Raw genomic sequence first — 23,874 nt, 5'->3', positions numbered from 1 at the left:
TAACTACCTGCACTCGTGGGGGCAGCCCCACTCCTGTATCTGAGCCAGGGCAGGTGATCAGAGGCCACATGTGGGCCTGGTCAGAGGTGTGCTTGAGGGCTCATGCCAGGGCTTAAATTCAGACACCTGAGATTGGAAGGAAAGCAGATCAGCCCTGATCTCTCTCATATTTCCGTTTTGTGCTCACACACAGTTCCAGGTCCAGTAGAAGCAGAGTCATAAGATAAGGTTGTCAGCTGAGCTGGGCCCAGAAATCCACTCCCCTTAAGGAGTCCCAAGTCACCCTGTCCTCTCCTATCCAGCCTCCGAATCAGGGCTTAGCCTTTCCCCAGGTTGAGCCCCACATCCTTAAGGAGCACCTTTCTATCGGCATAGCACTCGCCAAGCCACGAGCACAGCTGAGCAATGAGAACGTTCTATCCAGACCTCAGAGAAAAGGATACAACCTGAAACTCTGCAGACCTTCTCCCTTCCTCATCCATGAGCAGTCAGAGACCCTGTCACTTAGGTATCTGCAAACTGGGGGTCCTCCTGCCGCTATCCTTTCCCCCCAGCTATGGGGTGAAGTGAGGGATGGGAGCTCCCCCTCTGCATCCCACCAGGGGACAGCTCAAGGTCAGACAGTAAAGCATCCCCAGACACCATTGACTGAGCCTGTTAGGGAGGCAGCACTTTTCAGTCTCTCTTCCCTGGCCGTGGTCTTCGCCGCCCGCCCCCCCCCCACCCCCACCCCAATCTGTGTCAGCCCTTTCAGGAGCTTTTAGTGGAAATGAGCTCAGACCCACAATGGAGTCTGCTAGCCTCCTGCTCTCCCAGCTCTTCCCATTGCTCTTTCATCACCTCTTCTGTCTCGCTGGGCTCAGGACCATCCCTCCATCAAGCCCCATCTGCAAGCAGCTCTCCTCTCCCCGCAGCGCTCACCTCTTTCACCCCTCCTTCCTTCCACCCGAGTCTTCACATCTTCTTCATTTTCCCTTTTCTCAAAAAAAGAGTTCGTCAAACCCCTGCCTCAAAGATCCCTCCCACCCCTTCCTCCTTCTCCCCTGGGACCTGCAGCAGAAGGGAGAGAAAGAGAGCCCCTGACAGGATTGATGGCCCTTCCTCCCCTCCCTCCCCCCTCCCCCCGCCCCCCCAGTGGCCACAGATTTTCCCCTACAAAAGGCAGGAGGCAGAGGTTGGCTGAGACCAGCTGCTCTCAGACTCCCTTTGCTCTCTGCTGGCCTGGCTGGGCTGGGCCTTTGCTCCCTCTTTCTCAGGTGAGAGTGGATACCTGAGGTGTCAGGTGCCCACCTCATTCCCCATGAATGCTGTGGAAAGTCCCGAGGGGCAGGAGCTGCAAAATCTGGGGCGCGAAGCCTGGGACAACCCCGCCTATAGTGGTCCCCCCTCCCCACACGGGACGCTGAGGATCTGCACCATCTCCAGTGCGGTGCCCCCCCAGCCCCAGGCCACGAAACATGAAGACAGACCCCAGGAGAAGGCACACAGGACCCTGGTGTCCACCTGCTGCCTCCAGATTCGTCGGGGCATCAGAGGTAGCTGGTGGGGGACGGTTTTCCTAGGATACTGGAGTCAGGGGAAGGGGTCACCAAAAGCTTTTTGGTGGGGGGAAGTGATCTGAAGAAGAGGTGGACTTTCATGTCTCTTTGAGGTTTGTGAATTGTCTGTTAGAGCTGCATGCCCTAGAACACAGGAGCCAGCCCATGTTCCCCAGAGGGGATGCCTGGCACGGACATCACCTGGGGGCCCAGAATGGTACATGGGAGCTAGTTAAAGGAAAGACATGGATTTGATGATGCTCTAGACCAGTGGTTCTCAACCTTCCTAATGCTGCGACCCTTTAATACAGTTCCTCATGTTGTGGTGACCCCCAACCATAAAATTATTTTCGTAACTGTAATTTTGCTACTGTCATGAATCGTAATGTAAATATCTGTGTTTTCCGATGGTCTTAGGCGACCCACAGGTTGAGAACCACTAGCAGGGTCGCCTAAGACCATCGGAAAACACAGATATTTACATCACGATTCATAACAGTAGCAAAATTACAGTTATGAAGTAGCAACGAAAATAATTTTATGGCTGGGGGTCACCACAACATGAGGAACTGTATTAAAGGGTCGCGGCATTAGGAAGGTTGAGAACCACTGCTCTAGACTGTCCCACCTGGACCAAGTGCCTTCTTTCCATGCCTTCATTTGGGGACTTTGATGGAGGAGAATGGGCATGGTTAGAGTAGCTAGATTCAGCCAAGGGATAAGATGATGAGTGAGGAAAGAGGCTGGGATGGAAATGGGAGTAAAATACAGGAACTGAGGGGTGGGGATAACTAGGAGGGACCCTGCTGTTTGGGGATCCTGGGCATCTCTCCAATGCCTCTTAGGACTTTGGGGGACAACCCTGACTGAGAATACAGCTGAGAACCGGGAACTTTATGTCAAGACCACCCTGCGGGAGCTTTTGGTGTACATCGTGTTCCTGGTGGACATCTGTCTCTGTGAGTAACAGCTGTCTCTCTGTACAATAACATCTGTCTGTGAGAAGCAACTATGTGTACAGCATCTGTGTACGTACTTCTGCAGGCAACATCTCGGGGACAGCATCTATCCGTGTGAGCAGGCTGTGTCCTGGGATCTTGATATTAATAACAAAATTCTATTTATGACCTTTTCAGCTGAAAATATTATGTTTAAAAAGAACTAGTTGCTGAGTTTGGGAGAAGACCACTCCTTTCTGTTTGGGAAACATACTTTGGTGGGTTTCACATAGTTATTATACCATGTCTGTTCCATGTTTCTTTAGAGGAAGGAAGAAAAAGATTCAGCAGGTCTTAGAGCTCAGACCCCTGAAAAAAAAAAGGGGGAGGGGGAGTTGGAGATGCAAATAGTGTGGTGATGGTCGATGCAGTTTAGGTTCTCCCATACAAGAGACTACCAGGCCACAGGAGAGATGCGAAGCTCTAGCTATAGACTCAAACTGGGGAGGTTTGGTTTTGAGAGAAGCAAGTGAAAAGATAAAATGCTGAATCACAAAAGGATAGAAGCAAAGAAATGTAGATAATAATAAAGTTGGACCCAACAGATTCTGTATAGCCTATAGATAAGGGTGCTTTGTACTCAGGTAATTACTTCTTTAAAAACTTGCACAACAAGTGAGGTTTGGCTAATTTCACAGAATTGTGCGTGCGTGCGTGTGTGTGTGTGTGTGTGTGTGTGTGTGTGTGTGTGTGTGTGTGTTGATTAAAGCTGCTCCTTGGATTGTACAACTAAGGTACCTCCATCAATAGGTACCTTATGCCCCACAGAAGACTCTGGTTTTCGTTGTTGTTTCTAGGATGCATGACTCTTTTGAAAGTGGAATCTGAAGGTCTGATATCAGTGTTGATAGAAAAATTTGTCATCTTTGTGAGCCACCCACATTTGTGTGAGCCCTCCAGAAAGCTAAGCACTTGCATCTACCTGTAATTTGGGACTCACTCCATGGGGACAGAGGGGGGCAATTCTCAGTGTTTACCATGGACCCTCATCACGGACTGAAAAGAGACAGTGCATGTGGGGAACAACGGTCAACCCCACAGTGTGCATTTTGTGGGGCTCATTTGATTGCTTTCAGCAAACAACTGTCAGAAACTCATTTGTTGACATACTGATTTTTGTTTTCACCATCTGCTAGGAAGGAGTGTGTTCCTCTTCTTTTTCAGATCCCATGACAGCAGCTGAAACCCACAGGCAGAGCCTTTCTCTATAGTAAATGATTTGAACGTCTGTTTTTCCAGATTAGCCTTTGCAGCAAGATTGAGAGGTTTCTAGCTCCTCAGAGTTATGGGGTGCCACTTCTGACTCCTCTGTAAGCATGGGTTCTGGAGCCCATAAGTCCTATCTACCCATGTTCTCCACTTTTTAAGATCTCAATGCACTGCTGAATGCTAGGTGAGCTGTGACTTCCCAAAGTCTGAATCATAGACTCAGTCCAATAATTACAGGACGCGTGAGCTTTAGAGGTCATCAAGTTTAAGGATGCAAAAATCCCTTCTCTGTGATCCCCTCTATAGTGCTCTATCTAGTGTCAAACCAGCCCTATTGTGGGGAGTATCCATGGGGATCTCGCTGTTTCATGGGGAACCCATTCTACTGCAGGGCAGCTCTATTTCCATCCATTCATGGAGCCCCATTCTCTGTGCCAGATTTTGAACTGAGGGATACAGAGTTGGCTGATTCTTGGGCCTTTCAGGGGCTTACCTTCTCCTTTTTAGAACTTTCTTCTCTTGAGCCATCTACATCCGTATGACTCCCTGAAGCCCGAAGGGGTTCAAGGTCTGGCACTTTCAATTATCAGCTGTGTGATCTGGAGCACGTTTGCTAACTTCTGTTAGTCTTGAGAATGATCATACCTGGCTGACAAGATTGTTGTAAAGGTTAAATCAAACGGCCCACTAATATGCTTGGTGCAGCACCTAGCACATGATAAATAATACCTACTATTATTTTCAACTCACAACAGACATCATAAAACTATACTGCAGTGTCATGAATCCAACATATAATGGAGAGTGATAGAGAATTAATCTGATACCTTTAAACCTCTGAAAACCTCCAACTCCTATGGAGCTGGGCTCTTACTAAAAGACCTTGAAACGGTTAAACTACCTGAGGGTGTGTCATTAACTGCCTTTGACTTTGAGAATTCCCTGTCCACAAAGTGTCAGCCCCCTCAAGAACTTCCTTATGAAAAAGAAATTGGAGGCTTTCATATTCTGACTAGAGGCCCAGTGCACAAAATTTGTGCACGGGGGGTGTATCCCTCAGCCCAGCCTGCACCCTCACCAATCTGGGACCCCTCAAGGGATGTCCGACTGCCCGTTTAGGCCCGATCCTGGATTGGACATCCCTCTCACAATCCAGGACTGCTGGCTCCCAACTGCTCATCTGTCTGCCTGCCTGCCTGCCTGATTGCACCTAACCACTTCTGCCTGCCAGCCTGATCACCCCCTAACCATTCCCCTGCCAGCCCGATTGCCCCTAACTGTCCTCCCCTGCCAGCCTGGTCCCCCCAAACTCCTCTCCCCTACAGGCCTGTTCGCCCCTAACTGTCCTCCCCTGCAGGCCTGGTCACCCCATCTGCCCTCCCCTGCTGGCCTGGTCCCCCCCAACTGCCCTCTCTTTCAGGCCTGATCCATCCCAACTGCCCTCCCTGCTGGTCTGATTTGCCCACAACTGCCCTCCCCTGCTGGCCGTCTTGTGGCGGCCATCTTGTGTCCACATGGGGGTGGCCATCTTTGACCACATGGGGGTGGCCATCTTTGTGTTGGAGTGATGGTCAATTTGCATATTACTCTTTTATTAGATAGGATGGTTCCTACAACATTCAGTAAAAAAGTACTAATACTATTTTCCTAGCCCCTATCCTCTCCAGGCCTCTTCATTTTTTTCAGGCAAATCTTCAGACACCATCCAGCCTTGTACATTAACCTCACCTCACTGACATCTCAACATCCTGTCAGCCTCCCTAAACCCTAAGGGGGTGCAAATAGTTTCTTCAAAGGCAAAATAACTTAAGTTTTACAATAGTTTTTGGCCCTCTGAAAAGGCCACCACACACAAGCAAATAAGAGTATATATGTGGTATTAAAAGTTAATTGGGGGAGGAACCAAGATGGTGGCATAGGAAAACACCTGAACTTGCTGCCTCACACAACCACTTCAAAACTACAACTAAAAGACAAAACGGATATCATCCAGAACCACAGAAAGGCTGGCTGAGTGGAATTTATACAACCAGAAGGAAAGAGAAAAGCACACTGAGACTGGGAGGAGGTGCGGAGGTACAGAAGTGAAGTGTGGAGGTATGGAGGCGCGTGTGCAGAAAAGGGCTGGCAACTGAGTACGCTGTTGTCTTTTTCAATCAGGAGGGAGATACAAACTCCTGACTGCTCTGAACTCCAGTTCTGGGCAAGACTCTGGGGACCCAGACTTATACGGGGAGAAACTGGACTGTCTGGCATTGGGTTGGAACACGAGGGCAGCTTTCTCTCAGAGGTGCTTGAAGTGATCATTGTTCCTGCACGGTGCCATGGGACACAGAGACCTGGGGACCTCTCTGGGGCAGGGCTGATGGTTAGCCATTGCTGTTTGTTCTGCCCTGGTGATTCCCTGAGACCCCCACCCCACCCAATTTACAACCCAACCCAAGATGTGCACAGAGGCTTTTGCATATGAATGGCCTGGCCTTTTGCAATCTAAAACCAAACAAACTGTAGCTGGGTCAGAGAGCCCCAGAGCCTCCAAAAGAAGGCCCAAGGCTGAACAGCAGCTTGCATTGCTTCACAGCTGGGCCTCATCTGGGCACCTCCAAAACCCAAACAAAGAAGAGGAATCTTCAGATCTCTCTGTAGCTCCTGCTGGGTGGCCTCAGGCAGTTGCTGACTTTGCACCTCCTTGGAGATCCAAGAGCCAGTGTACCCAGTGGTCAGAGTGAGTCTATCCAGATTACAACTCCTCAGATCCATAAGAGACACACTCAGGGGGAAGACTCAGTGAGTGTCAAAGCCCCACTGAAGCAAGTCTTGCTCCATAAGGGTGTATCCAGTGCAGAAGTTCTTCCATCATAGACACAACTGATCCTCACAGCCAATTGACCTGGAGGTCAATTCCTCCCAGTGATATCAACAACAATCAAGACTTAACTACAACAAGACTGTGCACAAAGCCCACCAAGAGTGTCCACCTCAGGTAACTGGGGAGGATGAGCCAATGGGCTCTATAGGACACCTAGCACACAAAGCCACACTATCAACACAGGGAAGCAGCCAAAATGTGGAGACAAAGAAACAGGTCACAAATGAAAGAAATTGAGGAAAGCAAATGACTGGATATAGAGTTCAAAACCACAGTTATAAGGTTACTCAAGAATCTTCTAGAAACCTCAGAGACCCTCAAGGATATGAAAAAGGACCAACTAGAAATTAAGCATACACTGACTGAAATAAAGAATAATATACAGAGATCCAACAGCAGACTAGAGGATCACAAGAACCAAGTCAAAGATTTGAAATACGAAGAAGCAAAAAACACCCAACTGGAAAAGCAAAAAGAAAAAAGAATCCAAAAATTATGAAGATAGTGTAAGGAGCCTCTGGGACAACTTCAAGCGTACCAACATCAGAATTATGGGGGTGCCAGAAGAAGAGAGAGAGTAAGATATTGAAAACCTATTTAAAGAAATAATGATAGAAAACTTCCCCTACCTGGTGAAAAAAATAGATTTACAAGTCCAGGAAGCGCACAGAATCCCAAACAAAAGGAATCCAAAGAGGACCACACCAAGACACATCATAATTAAAATGCCAAGGGCGAGAGAATATTAAAAGCAGCAAGAGAAAAACAGTTAGTTACCTACAAGGGAGTACCCATATGACTGTCAGCTGATTTCTCAACAGAAACTATGCAGACCAGAAGGGAGTGGCAAGAAATATTCAAAGTGATGAATAGCAAGAACCTACAACCAAGATTACTCTACCCAGCAAAGCTATCATTTAGAATTGAAGGTCAGATAAAGAGCTTCACAGATAAGAAAAAGCTAAAGGAGTTCATCACCACCAAACCAGGTATTATATGAAATGCTGAAGGGTATTCTTTAAGAAGAGGAAGAAAAAGAAAAAGGTAAAGATAAAAATTATGAACAACAAAGTGACAACAAAGACATATCTATCAACAAGTGAATGAAAAATCTGATGAACAGAATAAACTGGTGAATATAATAGAATCAGGGGCATAGGAAGGGAGTGGACTGACAATTCTTGGGGAGAAGGGGGTGTGGGAGTGCAGGAAGAGAATGGAAAAAATCATACACCTATGGATGAGGACAGTGGGCGGGGATGCTAAAGGCAGAGGGTGGGGTGGGAACCGGGTGGAGAGGAGCTATGGGGGGGGAGGGGGAGAAAGAGGAACAACTGTAATAATCTGAACAATAAAGATTTGTTTTTTAAAAAAAGTTAATTGGGGAGGGGAATGATTAAAAAGAAAATGTCTAAAGAGGCTCTTGGGTTGGGGAATAATGCAAAATGGTTAAGAAGCACGTAAGTAGACCCATCTAAGTTGGCTAGTAGTGTTCTGACAAGGTGTACTGACTAAGCTCTTCTGCCTAAGGATAGGGATGCAAGTCTGCAGGGTGGCTGCTGCGTTGGTCTATCAGGATGCTGTCTTCTAAGAGCTGCAGTGCCATGTGGCTGGACATGCACCTTTACCAGTGCGCTTCCCTCTGTCAGCTCCTGTGACGGGCTCAGATGCTCCGGGGCCCGTGTTCGGTATTAGGGTAAACACTGTGGCATAATGGAAAGATGTGAACACTGAAGTCAGGCAAACTAGGTTCAGATACCAGCTCTGCCATTTACTGGTTTTGTGACCTTAGGTAGTTCCTTTTTTGGTAGAACAAGGATAATAACACTAGTATATTATGGAGATTACATGTATAAAGAATTTAACACAATCACTGGTAGTAATCATCTTTGTATTACCGAATGAAATTTCAAAACACTAACTTGAGCTTCTAGATGGTTGTAAAAATACCTTTCAAGGAAGAAGCCAATCTGAAAAGGCTATGTACTGTTTGACTCCAACTATGTAACATTCTGGAAAAGGAAATACTATGGAGATAGTGAAAGGATCAGCCATTGCCAGGGGTCAAGGAGAGGGAGAGATGAATAAATGGAGCATCGGGGATTTTTAGGGTAGTGAAAGTACTTATATGATATGATAATGATGGATACATGTTGGACTTTTGTCCAAACCCATAGAATGTGCAACATTAAGAGTGAATCCTGATGTAAATTATGGGCTTTGGATGATAGCGCTGTGTCAATGTAGGTTCATGATTGTAACAGATGTACCACTCTGGTGTGGGATTTTGATAGTGGAGGAGGCTATGCTATATAGGGGTAAGGGATGTGTGGGAAACCTTTGTACCTCCCGCACAATTTTTGCTTTGAACCTAAAACTGCTCTAATAGGTAACGTCTATTTTTAAAATACCTGGTTTGTAGTTTGCTCCACATATAGGGATGGTGTCATTTGAGCAGCATCCACTTCTGACATTAGACCTTTAAGTTAAGGCATTTTCTCCAGAAGACCCTATTTTTTCACTACCACCACCACCAGCATCATTAACAGCACAAACAACAAGTCTTTATTGAATAATTTTTCAATGTGCCTAGCACTATGCTATCTACATTATCTCATTGATTGCTCCAGATGAGCCCATGAAATTGGTTCTGTTATCACTCCCATTTTACATTTTAGGAAAGGTTTAGATATGCGAAATAGCTTGTCAAAGGCCACACAGTCAGTAAGTGGCAGAAGCAGGAATCCAATTCAGTGTCTGTTGGCCTGATTCAAATTCTGAGGTTGTTACCTGCTAGAGTCCACTACAGTCTCTCTGAAGATGTATCACACATTAGTCTCAACAACCCATCAACATCTTAGCAAGAACAGCTCCCTGCCCTACCATAACAGAAGCAGAATCTTGATAGAATTCTACTACCTGACTGCTTTCTTTTCTTTGTATTGCTGTAGTTAAAAACTGATATAGCCTGGCCAGTGTAGGTCAGTGGTTGGAGGTCACAGTTTGATTTCCCGTCAGGGCACATGCCCGGGTTTTGGGTTCAATTCCCAGTGTGTGGCATGCAGGAGGCAGCTGATCAATTATTCTCTCTCATTATTGATGTTTCTGTTTCTCTCTCCCTCTTCCTTCCTCTCTGAAATCAATAAAAATATATTAAAAGCTGACATAAACATTTTAAAAAATCTTAAAATACAATTCATCTATAATTCACCACCACAATACCAAAGATATTTTCACATTGCCAGTCCTTATCCATATATTTACACATTTTACCTAGTTGTATCATATTTTACACTTTCACTTACATTTATATCATAAACATTTCCTCATGTTTGTAAGTAGTTTTTATATTTTCATTTTAATGATTACAGTCATTCCACAATTAACTAAAGCATTTCTCTTGTTATTTCAATATTTGCCTGTTATAGGTAAATATATCTGTCCTTGCGGCTTTTTTTCACTTTTGTTGAATTATTTCCTTGGGAATTTCCAGGGAGAGATATTACTAGGCCAAAAGATAGGAATATCTCCTCAGTGCTTTCTATGTGTTGTCATTTTGCCTCTGTAAGGGATCATACACATTTATTATGCTGCTAGGACCAATTTTGTCACAAGCTCACCGACATTGGATACTTTCATTTATAGTTTTAATTATTAAATAAGCATCAAGTGGTGCAATTTGCCTTAATTTATTTGTCCTGATCACTAGTGAGGATGGACACTTTTCTCATGTTTTAATTCATTGTGTGCATTTATTTTTGTGTTAATTGCATAAGGAAGGTAAGTGTTAAGAGGGGCAATGGAGCAATTGGGGGATGAAGTTTGGAGCATTAGACCCTAGGTGTGGGACAACCACCAGGGGGCTCATTTCCAGGATCTGGGTTCCTGGGGCTGAAAACAGCCAAGGAAGTTAGACATCACCTGCACAGCAATTTGGCCTGGGATGGGCCCTCGAAAATTATAATGGTCAGCCATACTGACCACATTTCTTCTCCCTCATGCTTTATTCTAGGAACTAGGTGGAACTAGACACCAGGGCTATTTGGTATCGCATCTGGCTAACGTGGAGCTATCTTTTTAATGCAGGCAATGTGGGTGAACCATCCATCTTCTCATAAAACCTTATCAGTATGTAACCCTTTAAACCTTACAAAGAGCTTTCACAACTCTTACCTCATTCGATCCTGACAACAGTCCTGTAAGAAATAGATATGATTATTTCTGTTCCACAGATTAGGAAGCTGTTATTATTGTCATTATAAGTAGTTGAGAAATGATCAGTAAGTCAGAATGGTCCCTGATCGGTGGAGTTGGTTCTATTCCTAGGCAGAGAAAGTGCTGGAGAATGATCTTTCTGCCTCCACCCCTCCCCTCTCACCATCATGACATTTATGAAACAGCTTCCAGTCCTTTGTCTTCTTGGCAGGATGGCTGTAGCCTTTTGTTGATGGAGAAAACATTGAAGGTCTTTGTGTGGAAACAATAGCTGTTTGTTTTAGGAGACAATATTGTTATCTCAAAGGTGCACCTGGAACTGGCCCTGTAGAGGAGTGGCTCTGAGCCAGGACAAGGCTGGGTCTGATCACCATGGAGCTGGGGAGGAGGGCAGAGACCCTTGGCCTTTGTGACTTGTGACTACATGCCAATTAACATCAATTGGATGCTCTTTATCCATCACTGGTTATAAGCAAATGCCTGCCTATATCACTCTACTTTCTTTTTTTAAAAAATATTTTTATTGATTTCAGAGAGGAAAAGAGAGGGACAGAGAAAGATATCAATGATGAGAGAGAATCATTGATCATTGATCGCTGTTTCCTGCACGCCCCACACTGGGGATTGAGCCACAACACAAGGCATGTACCCAAAACGGGAATCGAACTTCGGCCTCCTGGTTCATAGGTCAACACTCAACCATTGTTGGCTCAACCACACTGGCCAGGCTCACTCTACTTTTCTTTTAGTGGATTTTAAGGTTCTGTCCATTGATTGGTGGAATCTTGCATTAACAAAAGAGGTTGAAGTAAGCTTGGAGATGAGGAAGAAGATGTATTTCTTTTTTTATTGCAATATAATTGACATCTAATATTGTATTAATTTTAGGTGTGCAATCTGATTTGATATATGTATGTATTGCAAAATAATTACCACAATAAATTAACATCCATCAACATGCATACTTAAAATATTTTTGTCATGAGAACTTTTAAGATAAGATTTACTCTCTTAGCAACTTTCAAATATATAATACAGTATTATTAACTGTAGTCCCCATGTTGTACATTACATCCCCAGGACTTATTTATCTCATAACTGGAAGTTTGTACCTTTTGACCACCTTCACTATTTCACCCACCCCCCTCACCTCCTGCCTCTGACAACCATCAGTCTGTTCTCTGCATCTATGAGTTTGGTGTTTTGGGGTGGGTTTTTTTTTTTTTTTTTTTTAAGATTCCACATATAAGTAAAATCATACAGTATTTGTCTTTCTCTGTCTGACTTATTTTACTTAACATAATGCCCTCAAGGTCCATCCATGTTGTTGAAAATGGCAGGATTTCCTTTTCTTTTCTTTTTTTTTAATATATTTTATTGATTTTTTACAGAGAGGAAGGGAGAGGGATAGAGAGCTAGAAACATCGATGAGAGAGAATCATCGACCAGCTGCCTCCTGCACACCCCCTACCAGGGATGTGCCCGCAGCCAATGTACATGCCCTTGACCGGAATCGAACCTGGGACCTTTCAGTCCGCAGACCGACGCTCTATCCATTGAGCCAAACCGGTTTCGGCAGGATTTCCTTTTCTAATGGCTGAATAATATTCCATTGTATTTATATACAGCACATTTTCTTTATCCACTTATCTGTTGATGAATATACAAGTTGTTTCCATGCTTTGGCTATTGTAAATAATGCTGCAGTGAACATAGGGGTACAGATATCTTTGCAAGATAGTGATTTCATTTTCTTTGGATAAATACCCAGAAGTAGAATTGCTAGATCATATGATATAGTGGTTTTATTTTTAATTTTTTGAGGAACCTTCATAAAATTTACCTTTCTTTCTTTTTTTTAAGTTATCTTTTTGATCGAGCATTCTTAGAATTGACAAGGGAAGAAACAGAAGTATATTGGAGGTTCAGGAAATTGTAGGTAGGCTTCTATTTCTTATGTGGTACAGCTACATAATGATGGCAGAAAATAATTGGTTACATAGAACTATGACATTAGTGAAGGCACAATGGTAATGGAGAGAGTATGGAATTTGGAATAAGATGCCTTGGTTCATATGATAGTACAACCTGTTAACCTGATATTAGCCATGTGCCTTTGGCAAGATAGGTCAAGATACTTAAATCTCTGGAAGCCTTGATTTCCTTATATATCAAATGAGAATAATGTGAGATTGGTGAAAAACAAATAAGGTGCTTTGTATAGTGCCTAGCATAAGTGAGCTTTCAATAAATATCAGTTGTCATTTCACATCAAGGCACAAATTTAAAAAATATTGAAAAGTAAAATTTAACCCACTAGAAAACTGAGATCTGTTTGAAAGCATCAGAATAATGCTTATGAAGGATCAGAAAGGCTAGCCCTCTAGAAGTGGTTGCCAAAGATTAGGAATGGCCATAGGATGATGATTTCACGCCTTTCCTAGCATACTCAGTTACTATGGCCCATCCAAACACAGAGAGTTACAAAGTTCTTCTCATATGAGGGTGAAGTGATCTGAGCCAGCTCAACCTTAATAATAGGGATTTAGCCCAGCCAGAGTGGCTCAGTGGTTGAGCATTGACCTATGAACCAGAAGGTCATGGTTTGATTCCCGGTCAGGGCACATGCAAGGGTTGCAGAAAACAGCTAATCAACAGTTCTCTCTCATCAGTGATGCTTCTATCTCTCTCTCCCTCTCCCTTCCTCTCTGAAATCAATACAAATATATTAAAAATATTATTAAAAAAGAGTGGACAACCAGTTCAAAGCAATGTTAATTCTGAGCAGTAACAGATTTGGAGAATTAGAGAAAAAGCTATGGCAACGAGTACCACCTAGTGGCTATTCTGAAGGCGCAACAATTTAATCAGCCGATTGTCATTAGGAAAAGTTCAGCTCACTGACCATTAGCTCTAACTGTGTAATGGAATGGTCTCTCAGGAGGCAGAAATTTGTTTTCCAGATCCAGAAAACTGAGTCTGAGTCTTCCAGATACTTAGGATAGGTAATCACAGATTTGGGTTAAAGAGAAGTAAAGTCATTTATTGGACTTCATGGAATGAAATGGGGAAATGTGAAGTAACAAGCTTCCTTCTTTGCTGATGTCCCCCTTGGAAAAGTATGATGTTACTTGTGTCTAATCTGAGGCCATATTGGCCCCATTTACCCTCCAAGATTATGGACAAGCTCCAGTCCAACCCAAGTCATACCTTTTCCAGATGGGGTGGTAGGAGGAAATGTAACCCAAGATTTGAAAAGGAAAATTCTTAAAAGGGAATTGCCCATTAGAGGCCAGCAAACCCTATTTAAACATTTTTAATGTAATTACAGACTTACAGAAAAGTTGCAAGAGTAATACAAAGTATTCTTAGCTCCATTCACCCAGATTTCTCAAATAGGAACACGTTACCATGCTTGCTGTCCCTGTATCATTCTCTCTAGATATCTATCTACATATACATACAACTGTTTGAGAGTAAATTGCAGACAAAAATGTCTCATTACTCCTACACTTCAATGTATATTTTCTGAAAACAAGGACATTCTTTTATCAAAGTCAGAAAATTATCAATGATTCAATACTATCATCTAATAAATCGACCTTATTATACTTTCACCAATTAATCCACTAATAGCTTTTATAGCAAAAGAAAGAAATTATGGTCCAGTATATAATCCTAACTAAATGCACACATTGCATTTAGTTGTCATGTTTCTTTACTTTCTTTTAATCTACAACAATTCTTTAATCTTTCTTTCTCTTTCATGACCTAGCTAAAATATTTAGCAACAAAATAAATCATAATATTAGCAAATTAAGGAATCCATTAAGGATCAATCTGTAAAATAAATGGCTATACTCTTCAAATTCTGCCTTTTAATCAGAAAACTTATACTTTCCCTTGACAGCCCTACTTTAGACTGGGTGTCTGTCTTAGGGTGGTTGGTAGAGATCCAGTTCTTCAGAGCAAAGGTCAGGTTTTTTTATTATTATTATTATTATTTTTTTTTTTATCTGTGATGCTCTGAGTTCCTCTCTCAGGTGACAACTGTGCCCATCAGGATGCAATGGGGCCAGAGGTACCATGCTTACCTCTGACCCCCATGGCTGCAAACTGACTCCAGGGTCCAGGAGACCACATCTCCATTGTAAGGTGTTTGGCCAAGGCCTTGGAGTACTCTAGAATTTTCAGGCACTTTCCCAAGGGCATAAATATAAGACAAATAAAACGAAGCACTATCTGACGCTGAAGATGAAAATTTCTTGGCTCCAGGGAGTGAGAACTAGGAAGTTAAGCTGGTTCAGGAAGAGAAAAGTGAATTTTCATAATGACAATGTCAAGAGACAATTACTGAGTGGAGTTCAGTCTCTCTGAGGTGAGTTAGGAGGGAAGGAGGAGACCTTGTAGCCACAACTCTTCCTTAATGCAGTCCCTGGTTTCCCCAGTGCCACCATCAGCCTCCCCAGTCAACTCTAGGGGGTGGGTCCCATATACTTCCATCTAGGCAGCATTGCTGGCCCAAGGGCAATGGGTTTTTCTGTGTTTGTTATTGTTGTTGTTGTTGTTTCTGGAGAATGGAGATGGGAACAGTGAGAAGAATGCCTTTTGGTTTCGTTTCTAGTGACCTATGGGATGACAAGCTCCAGTGCCTATTACTACACCAAAGTCATGTCTGAGCTCTTCTTGCATACCCCATCAGACACCAGCGTCTCCTTCCAGGCCATCAGCAGCATGGCAGACTTCTGGGATGTGAGTATGACATAACCTCTCCTTCTCAATGGCCTGAGGGATGAGGCCACATACAGGCCAGAGTTCAGGTATGTCAGACAATGGATGAGACCATATCCAGAGACCAGATCATTCCAGCATCAGACTGAACCAAAGAGTCATGAAAGAATTAATGGGTCAGATTAGAGTTAAGGTGGAGGTAGGTGAGAGATCAGGATGATGATCAGGGCATCAAGCCAGGAATTAGACTAGTATGGGAAGTCAGAGGTAAGACTGAACTTCTAAATACATATTAAATAAAGAGTAAGGCCACAGGTCAAGATCTGATTAAGGTTCGTGGGTCAGCTGAGGAGTCCAACAGAAGCAGACTAGAGACAAGGTGGAGGAACAGGGAGTGAGGGCAAAGGTCATTCTAAGAGTAGAGGTCAGGATGAGGCTGGGTCAGGCTCAACCCTGCTTGTGGTCTAGTTTGCCCAGGGCCCACTACTGGACAGTTTGTATTGGACCAAATGGTACAACAACCAGAGCCTGGGCCATGGCTCCCACTCCTTCATCTATTATGAGAACTTGCTGCTGGGGGTGCCAAGGCTGCGGCAGCTGAGGGTCCGCAATGACTCCTGTGTGGTACATGAGGACTTCCGAGAGGACATTGTGAGCTGCTATGACGTCTACTCTCCGGACAAAGAAGAGCAGCTCCCCTTTGGGCCCCTCAATGGCACAGCGTGAGTTCCCACACCAATATTATAGGGCTTGCCCCTCTGGGCCTGACACCATCCCAAGGTTTGGAAACCACTTCCACAGAGCCATAGGGAAAAGTAGAGGTAGAACCTTGGGTTACTCGGAGAAATGGGGAGGGGTATCTCTCTGAGTCCCAACTTTGGCTGTTTGGAGACTTTGGTCTGAGTCATTGAGGAACAGAGAAGGTACATTAGCAGACTGAGCCATAGCCTCGGGACTTGTTTCCACACACAGGTTACAGTCACATTTGCCTTACTCTGGAGGGATTCCTGCCAGAGACGGCATTTTTTTCTTGCCCAGAAGTCACTTGAGAATATGGAGAATTGATGGAGCATCGATACTTTCATATGAGTCATGGTTGGAAGTCTGACCCTTGGAACTGATAGGGAGAGCAGCAAGGAATCAAGTATGGATGACAAATTAGGGGAGAAAGGGGGCAAGTATGGCTAGGACAGGAAAGAAAGGGGGTCCAGGGTAGAAAGTTTGTAATCAGAACATTCATGAGGTTACCCAGCTAGGTACATGACCACAAGAACAGAGAGGGACTTTTTTGTATTATATGGGCCAGGTGCTTCCTGTAAGGGGACTACTCAGGGTGGGGTCAAAAGTGGGGCTTGGGTATGTCATCCATACTCTTGGGTGACATCATGAAAAATTAGGAGATTTACATTTGAGTTTCAGTTTGGCCACTAACTAGCTGGATAATCTCAGACACCTCTGAGTCTTGGTTTCCTCATTTGCAAAATGTGGATAATGTTTATCCTCGGTTCTAAAACAGATGTTAAACACAAAACAAGATAATATATGTGAAATATACATTCAGGGTGTCCCAAAAATGTATAATTATTAATTTCAATGGGTTAAATCAGAAAAGAAACATTGGATTTACTTATTCAAAGTGTGTATACATTTTTGGGGGGAGATATATGTGATATGTATATATATAATATGTATGAAACTGTAAAGCCCAGATAATCATAAAGTATTGCCATTGCCTTGGGAGATGAGCTTTTGGTTAACTCAGACATCTGCTTAGATGGCTTCTTCCTCGGCAGGTGGACATACCACTCACAGGATGAGCTGGGGGGCTCTTCTCACTGGGGCCAGCTCACAAGCTACAGTGGAGGTGGCTACTACCTGGACCTTCCGGGATCCCGACAGGGCAGTGCAGAGGCACTCCGGGACCTTCAGGAGAGCCTGTGGCTAGACAGGGGCACTCGGGTGGTCTTCATCGACTTCTCCGTCTACAATGCCAACATCAATCTTTTCTGTGTTCTGAGGTGGGTCCCCTTTCCCTACTGCATCCCTCCATCCATGATTCCTGGTTCTCTTCTCTGCTCAAGACCCTTCCCTAAACATGCAACCTGTGCTGGGGATAGGGAGAGAAGGGAATGGGAGTAACTGTCCCAGCCTAGGCCCCACCAGACATCTCTCCTCCCACAGACTGGTGGTGGAGTTTCCAGCTACAGGAGGTGCCATCCCATCCTGGCAAATCCGCACAGTTAAGCTGATTCGCTATGTCAGCAACTGGGACTTCTTTATCATTGGCTGTGAGATCATCTTCTGCATCTTCATCTTCTACTATGTGGTGGAGGAGATCCTGGAGCTCCATGTCCACCGACTTCGCTACCTCAGCGGCATCTGGAACATTCTGGACCTGGTGGTCATTTTGGTGAGGAACAGATATCTTGGACTTGGGACATATTGGGAGGAGATGGGGGATCTACCCTGATAGGGGTCCTGAGTTATTCCTTTTAGAGTCCCAAGTCCTCCTTATGACTTCTGGTCAAATCCCTGTGTAACAGCTCTCTGAGCAAGAGGCTGATGTTCCCCTGACTCAGCCCTGGGAAAGCCTTGTCTCCCACATCCCTTCTCCCTCTAGTTTTTGATCCAGACCCTGCTCTTTTCTTTATGTACTTGATACTCTGTTCCTCATCTGTCTCTTGCCTTTATTATCCCCTTGAAACTCCTGCCTTTTCTCTCGTATTAAAATATCCTGCCTCTTCATCTTTGTCTCATTCCTATTAATAAGACACATTAATTTCCTGAGCAAGGCTGGGAAGTGGTGGGGGAAATAAAGTTACTTGGCTCCAGTTCTCTATGGTCCTTTACAACCGAGGTATTTACCATTGGCCCCAGAACCTTCTCTTGGGCTTTAAGACGCTCCCTAATAATCCTATCCAGTTCCACTTGAACCTGGGATAGTCAACAACGCAGCAATGAAGGATGTTTTGTTTCCCACCTGGGTTACCCCTATAACTTCATCGCTGAACTTCCCTTGAGATCCCCTTGACTTTTCTGACCCCTCAACCCTTGTGATGACAGCTCTCCATTGTAGCTGTGGGCTTTCACATATTCCGAACTCTTGAGGTGGATAGGCTGATGGGGAAGCTCCTGCAGCAGCCAAATACATACGCTGACTTCGAGTTCCTCGCCTTCTGGCAGACACAGTACAACAACATGAATGCCGTCAACCTCTTCTTTGCCTGGATCAAGGTACCTTGGGACTCCTTACTCCCAGTTTCACCTCAGTGCACTCATTCTCCCTTCCTCAATACTTGTCTCATTTCCCTTGCCTGTTTTGGCAACTCCTGTGACCTCCATAGTCCCCTGAAGTGGATTGTTTCAAGATTTTTCTCTTTTCTTTCTTAATTGCTTGGTTCAACATGGTCCTTCCAGATATTCAAGTACATCAGCTTCAACAAAACCATGACCCAGCTCTCCTCCACGCTGGCCCGCTGTGCCAAAGACATCCTGGGCTTCGCTGTCATGTTCTTCATCGTATTTTTCGCCTATGCCCAGCTTGGCTACCTGCTTTTCGGGACCCAAGTGGAAAACTTTAGTACTTTCATCAAGTGCATGTGTGTGTCCCGTCCCCTTCACGCTTCCCTGGCCCCTCACCCTCCAACTCCATGAGTGTATGTATCCTTGGGGAAGCTGGGTATATTCATGTGGGCATGCCTGTGCTTAAAGCATCTGTGTGAGAGTCCCTGGAGGCCCAGATGCGTGCGCTCAAGTATCTGTGCATCCTGTCCTGTCCCTATCAGATTGGGTTGGAGGTGCAGTGAGGGGTCTGTCTGAGTCCACTAAAGAGAAGTTAGGAAAGTGGATGGGGTATGGGTTGGGATCAGGGTTATGGTTAGGCTCTGGGTAAAACCCAGAACCTGGTCTCTCAGTTTCACTCAGTTCCGGATCATCCTTGGGGACTTTGACTACAATGCTATCGACAATGCCAACCGCATCCTGGGACCTGCCTACTTTGTCACCTATGTCTTTTTCGTCTTCTTCGTGCTTCTGGTGAGGGTCCTTCTGAGAACAGGGTGGGGATTTGGGACCTGAAGGGGGAGATGTAGAAGGACTGCAAGGTGGGGTTTTGACACCTGCACCCTGTTCTGCATCCAAGATTACAATGGGTTTTTTAAATCAAAGATGGGGAGTGTGTTGTGAGATGGGCTGGATCTTCTGAGAGCTGGCTAATATGATTGGTCAGTGTGGTCAGCATGGTCAGGTAGTTTGCACAGTATAAGGGAATCTGCAGGCTACCTCACTAACATCAAACCTGTATTCTCCAAGGATGGAAAGAGAGAGAAAACTGCCTCATTAGAAGGGGCTTCACCTAAAAGCTTCCACACCTATTCTACAAAACTCCCCTTCCTGTGGGGATCACTAGCTGTTTTTACTACCACTGTTGTGTATTTGTTCTTTCTTCCTGACAACCATAAAATAAATATCTGGGTTTGATTTTTATTAACAAAGTAGCAGGTTTCTTTATTTGATCAATGGATAGGGATACAGACATGGATTGGTGATAAGGAGATCACAATTATATTAACACCTTGGAAAGTTTCTGGCTTCAGTGCTTGGTGGGCCCTTACATGAAGGGACTGTGGCATATGTTGGAGTATCTTTCTGGTCAGGTTACTGTAGCAATGGAGTGAGGTCACCACTCCATGATCCATCACTAACAGGACTGTGCTGAAAGGCTGGGCTCTGAGGGCCTTGAGATTCAGGGGTTAGTGGGCTGCAGATCTGGGGTTGAAAGCATGGCCCCTTTAGAACATTAATAGAGCCAGTGGGCTCCATGCTGTTAGTGGGTCTGGGCATGAGGACCCACATCCCTGCCTTACCCTCCAGAACATGTTTCTTGCCATCATCAATGACACATATTCAGAGGTCAAGGAGGAGTTGGCTGGACAGAAGGATGAGCTACAGATTTCTGACCTCCTGAAACAGGTAACTACTCAATCTCTTGAGCTGCATATCTATGTCCTGGTCTGTTCCTGACTAATGTGGGGGCCTGTGCTCTTGTGTCCTTTCAATTTGACCCTGGAAGCCTGGAAGCCTGTGGATAGGGGTGAGGGGAAGGGATGAGGAGGAGGCTGTGGGAACTGGTGCCTGTTTCCCTTTCCAGGGCTACAACAAGACCCTACTGAGGCTGCATCTCAGGAAGAAACAGGTTTCGGATGTGCAGAAGGTCCTGCAGGGTGGGGAGCAGGAGATCCAGTTTGAGGATTTCACTAACACCTTGAGGGAGTGAGCAATCAGCGATCCAACTTTCTCTGATATTGGTCTATAAATCCTTGACCCTCAACCATACATCCTTTGCCTATAAGCCTCTGATCTTGGCCTATGGGTCTCTGCCCTTGGCTAATAGGCTTTTGACCTTGGCCTATACGTCTCTGATCCTGTCCTTCAGAATTGTGCCTTTGGTTTAAAGGTCTATGACCATGTTCTATAATGTTCTGGACTTTGTTGAACCAACTCTTGGGAGTAATGTAACATGATTCCATGATCATTGTATACATCGCTCACTCCCACAAAACTCTGATCTTTGTTCCATGCTCCCTCACAAACACTGGTCTATTTCCTTAGCTATTCTCACCCAGCTTCCCAGTTAAACATATTAATAAACACTGAAGAAATATATTGTAAGTACCAGCTGTAGGCCAGACACTGAATAATAAGTAGTTGATCATTGCTAAGGTATCCAGTGAAAGATGGGACATAGCAGGAGATGAGGCCATAGAAATGGACCACATTGGAAAAAGCCTCAAACACTACTACTCTATCCAAAGGATAGGATGCTCAAGAGGCATTTTAAGCAGGGAAGGGGTATATTTAGACCCATACTTTAGAAAGATTAATTACTCTAGTTGCATTATAGAGAATGGATTTCAAGTAGGGAGTAAAGGGGAAGCTGAAGAAATGGAGGGCAGGTTATTTAAGGCAAAGAGATTTTGCATTGTAGGAGATCACAAGGGCCTGAACCAGGAGACAGGAATGAAAGAAATAGACTCAAGTGATTTCTTGGGGGTAAAATTGCTAGACTTTGGAGATCCCAGCTTTCCTATGAGGTGATCCCTTTCTTCCCTAGAGAATGAGACTCCTGCCAGAGTATTGAGTCCATAATCAAGAGATCAGAGCCACAGCTTGTCAGAAGTTATTTTATCATCCTGTTCTCCTCAGACTGGGGCACAAAGAGCACGAGATCACTGAGCTCACGGCTACCTTCACCAGGTTTGACCAAGATGGGAATCATGTCCTGGATGAGAAGGAGCAAAAACAAATGCAACAGGACCTGGAGGAGGAGAGGGTGAGCTCAGCTGGATGGTGGAGAGGTAGTATAAGGAAATTGCTCACCCCCCTCGCTCCCTATTCACCCACAACACAAACCCAAACTGAAAATCTTCCAATAGATGAGCAGGAAAGAGCTCTCTAGAATAGTGGTTCTCAAATTGCTGCATATTAGAATGCATGAGAGCCTTTAAAAGTCCTCATACTCAGCCCTGGCCAGGTGGTTTGTGGGTTTGATATCTGGTCCGGGTGTGTACAGGAGGCAGCCCATCGATATTTATCTCTCATTGATATTTCTCCCCGCCCCCCTTCCTCTCTCTCTAAAATCAATAAAAAAATGTATCTTTGGGTGAGGATTTAAAAAAAAATCTTTATACTTAGGCCACACCCTAGACCAGAATCACTGTGTGTGTGAAAGTTGGGGACCCCAGAAATCAGTACTTTTTAAAATTTCCCAGGTGATTCCAATGCATAGCCACAGTTGAGAACCATTGCTCTAAAATAGTCTGTAGGGGGAAAGGTCCAATTGCTTAAGAATCCCTGATGATTCCTTCCTTTTGAGATTTTTCAAACTCTTATCCTTAGCTGTCCATAATATACCTGCTTCATCCGTATCTAGTGTAGACCAAAAAGTCAACGGCAGGAGGGACAGTACGAGGAATTCTGGTATTGTCCCTCCTCTCCCAAACTGAGTTGGCCTCTAGTGAACACCTCATTAATCAAGGCCTCAAGGAGCTCGTGTTTTATTTCTTTGGGTTGTGATTCCTTTCCAGAGGTTGGGCCAGCTTCGTGTCCAGTGCTACTACTCTGATTCCATTGTCTCCAGAGTTTGAGAGGGAAGGGGCATAGCAAGAACTATAGCCCAAGGCCTGTTCCTGAAAGCGAATTAGAACCAGAGCTGATGGCTTCCCAGAGTCATCTTCTCCTCTCTGACCTCTGACTTCTTGATCAGGTGGCCCTCAATGCTGAAATTGAGAACCTGGGCTGGTCCGTTGTGAGGAGTTCACCAGGCAAATCAGATCTAGAGGCTACCGGAGCAGGTGACTGGGTTTCAGGAGAAGAATTCTACACGTACGTGCAGCCAGGGACCCAGGGCTGACTGTGTTTAAATATCCTACCTTGAACTTCTTTCACAACCTTCTAATCCTCTGTCCTAGCCTAGGAAGAACTTCTGCCCCCATTTAATTCTCCCTAAAGGCTGGGTCTTACCTTCTTTTCTCCCATCTAGACACACACCATTCTGTTCTCCTTCCTCTGCAGACACTCAATCCCCCAAGCACATATTTCTGCTTCCTTGGTCTCTCTCAAATCCTGAACAGGCTCACAAGAAGAGTTCTGCAGATGGAGTCTGTCCTGGAAGGAGTCCTGGCCCAGGTTGATGCTGTGGGCTCAAAGCTAAGAATGCTGGAGAGGAAGGGGCAGCTGGCTCCCTCCCCAGGCATGGTGAGTGACCCTTCATCTGAGTCCCCTTGGCTCCCCACAATTGAACTCTAACCATCTTCTCCACTCAGTGAGTGGAGGCAAAACATTTTTGAGAGATCTGTTTTCAGGCTATTGGGGTGACATGTTCTTCATAGTAGTCAGTATATAGGGGAGGTTAGGGGGTGGGGGCAAGGCCTAAAGGTAGTTGCTCTGGCCTGAGGGATGCGTTGGCCTCTAGGAGATGGTCTGGGATTGGAGACTCAGATCCAGATAAAAGGAAAGTGGGACACAAAATCCTCTAATGACCTGTCTGTCCCTTTTTCTTCTAACAGGGGGAGCAGGCATTTGGGAACACGTGTAGCCAGCCACAGCTGTGATTCCAGCCCCCTGGGAAGTCGAGGGTGGGCAGGACAATGGTGGGGGAGGGGTCCTAAAGCATCAGACAGCAGGCTCCTCTCTCACTGCCTTCCCAGAGGCCCCCTCTGCACATTCCCTCTATTTCTAGGGCAACAGTTCCCACCACTGCTGCTGCCAAGTCCTATCCTGTGTTTGGCCTTTTAAGCCCATGTTTTTGTGTGTT

At 44.9% G+C, this 23,874-nt stretch overlaps 1 protein-coding gene across 1 annotated transcript; it reads left to right on the top strand.

Moving 5' to 3' along the window:
* The first annotated feature begins 1,300 nt into the window (after positions 1-1,300).
* Positions 1,301-23,804, top strand: PKD2L1 (polycystin 2 like 1, transient receptor potential cation channel). Its single transcript, XM_054729083.1, is given in 15 exon segments — positions 1,301-1,535; positions 2,384-2,497; positions 15,454-15,581; positions 16,029-16,282; positions 17,354-17,578; positions 17,742-17,970; positions 18,624-18,794; positions 18,978-19,159; positions 19,475-19,595; positions 20,433-20,531; positions 20,710-20,831; positions 21,765-21,891; positions 22,825-22,943; positions 23,192-23,319; positions 23,633-23,804. Coding segments are annotated over 15 exon segments (2,421 nt in total). The 3' UTR covers positions 23,800-23,804.
* The last annotated feature ends 70 nt before the right edge of the window (positions 23,805-23,874 follow it).

The sequence above is a fragment of the Eptesicus fuscus genome, chromosome 17 (genome assembly GCF_027574615.1).
Source record: "Eptesicus fuscus isolate TK198812 chromosome 17, DD_ASM_mEF_20220401, whole genome shotgun sequence".
NCBI classification, from domain to species: Eukaryota; Metazoa; Chordata; class Mammalia; order Chiroptera; family Vespertilionidae; genus Eptesicus; species Eptesicus fuscus.
The sequence above is the reverse complement of the archived record's forward strand: the minus strand, read 5'-3'. Positions and strand labels throughout refer to the sequence as shown.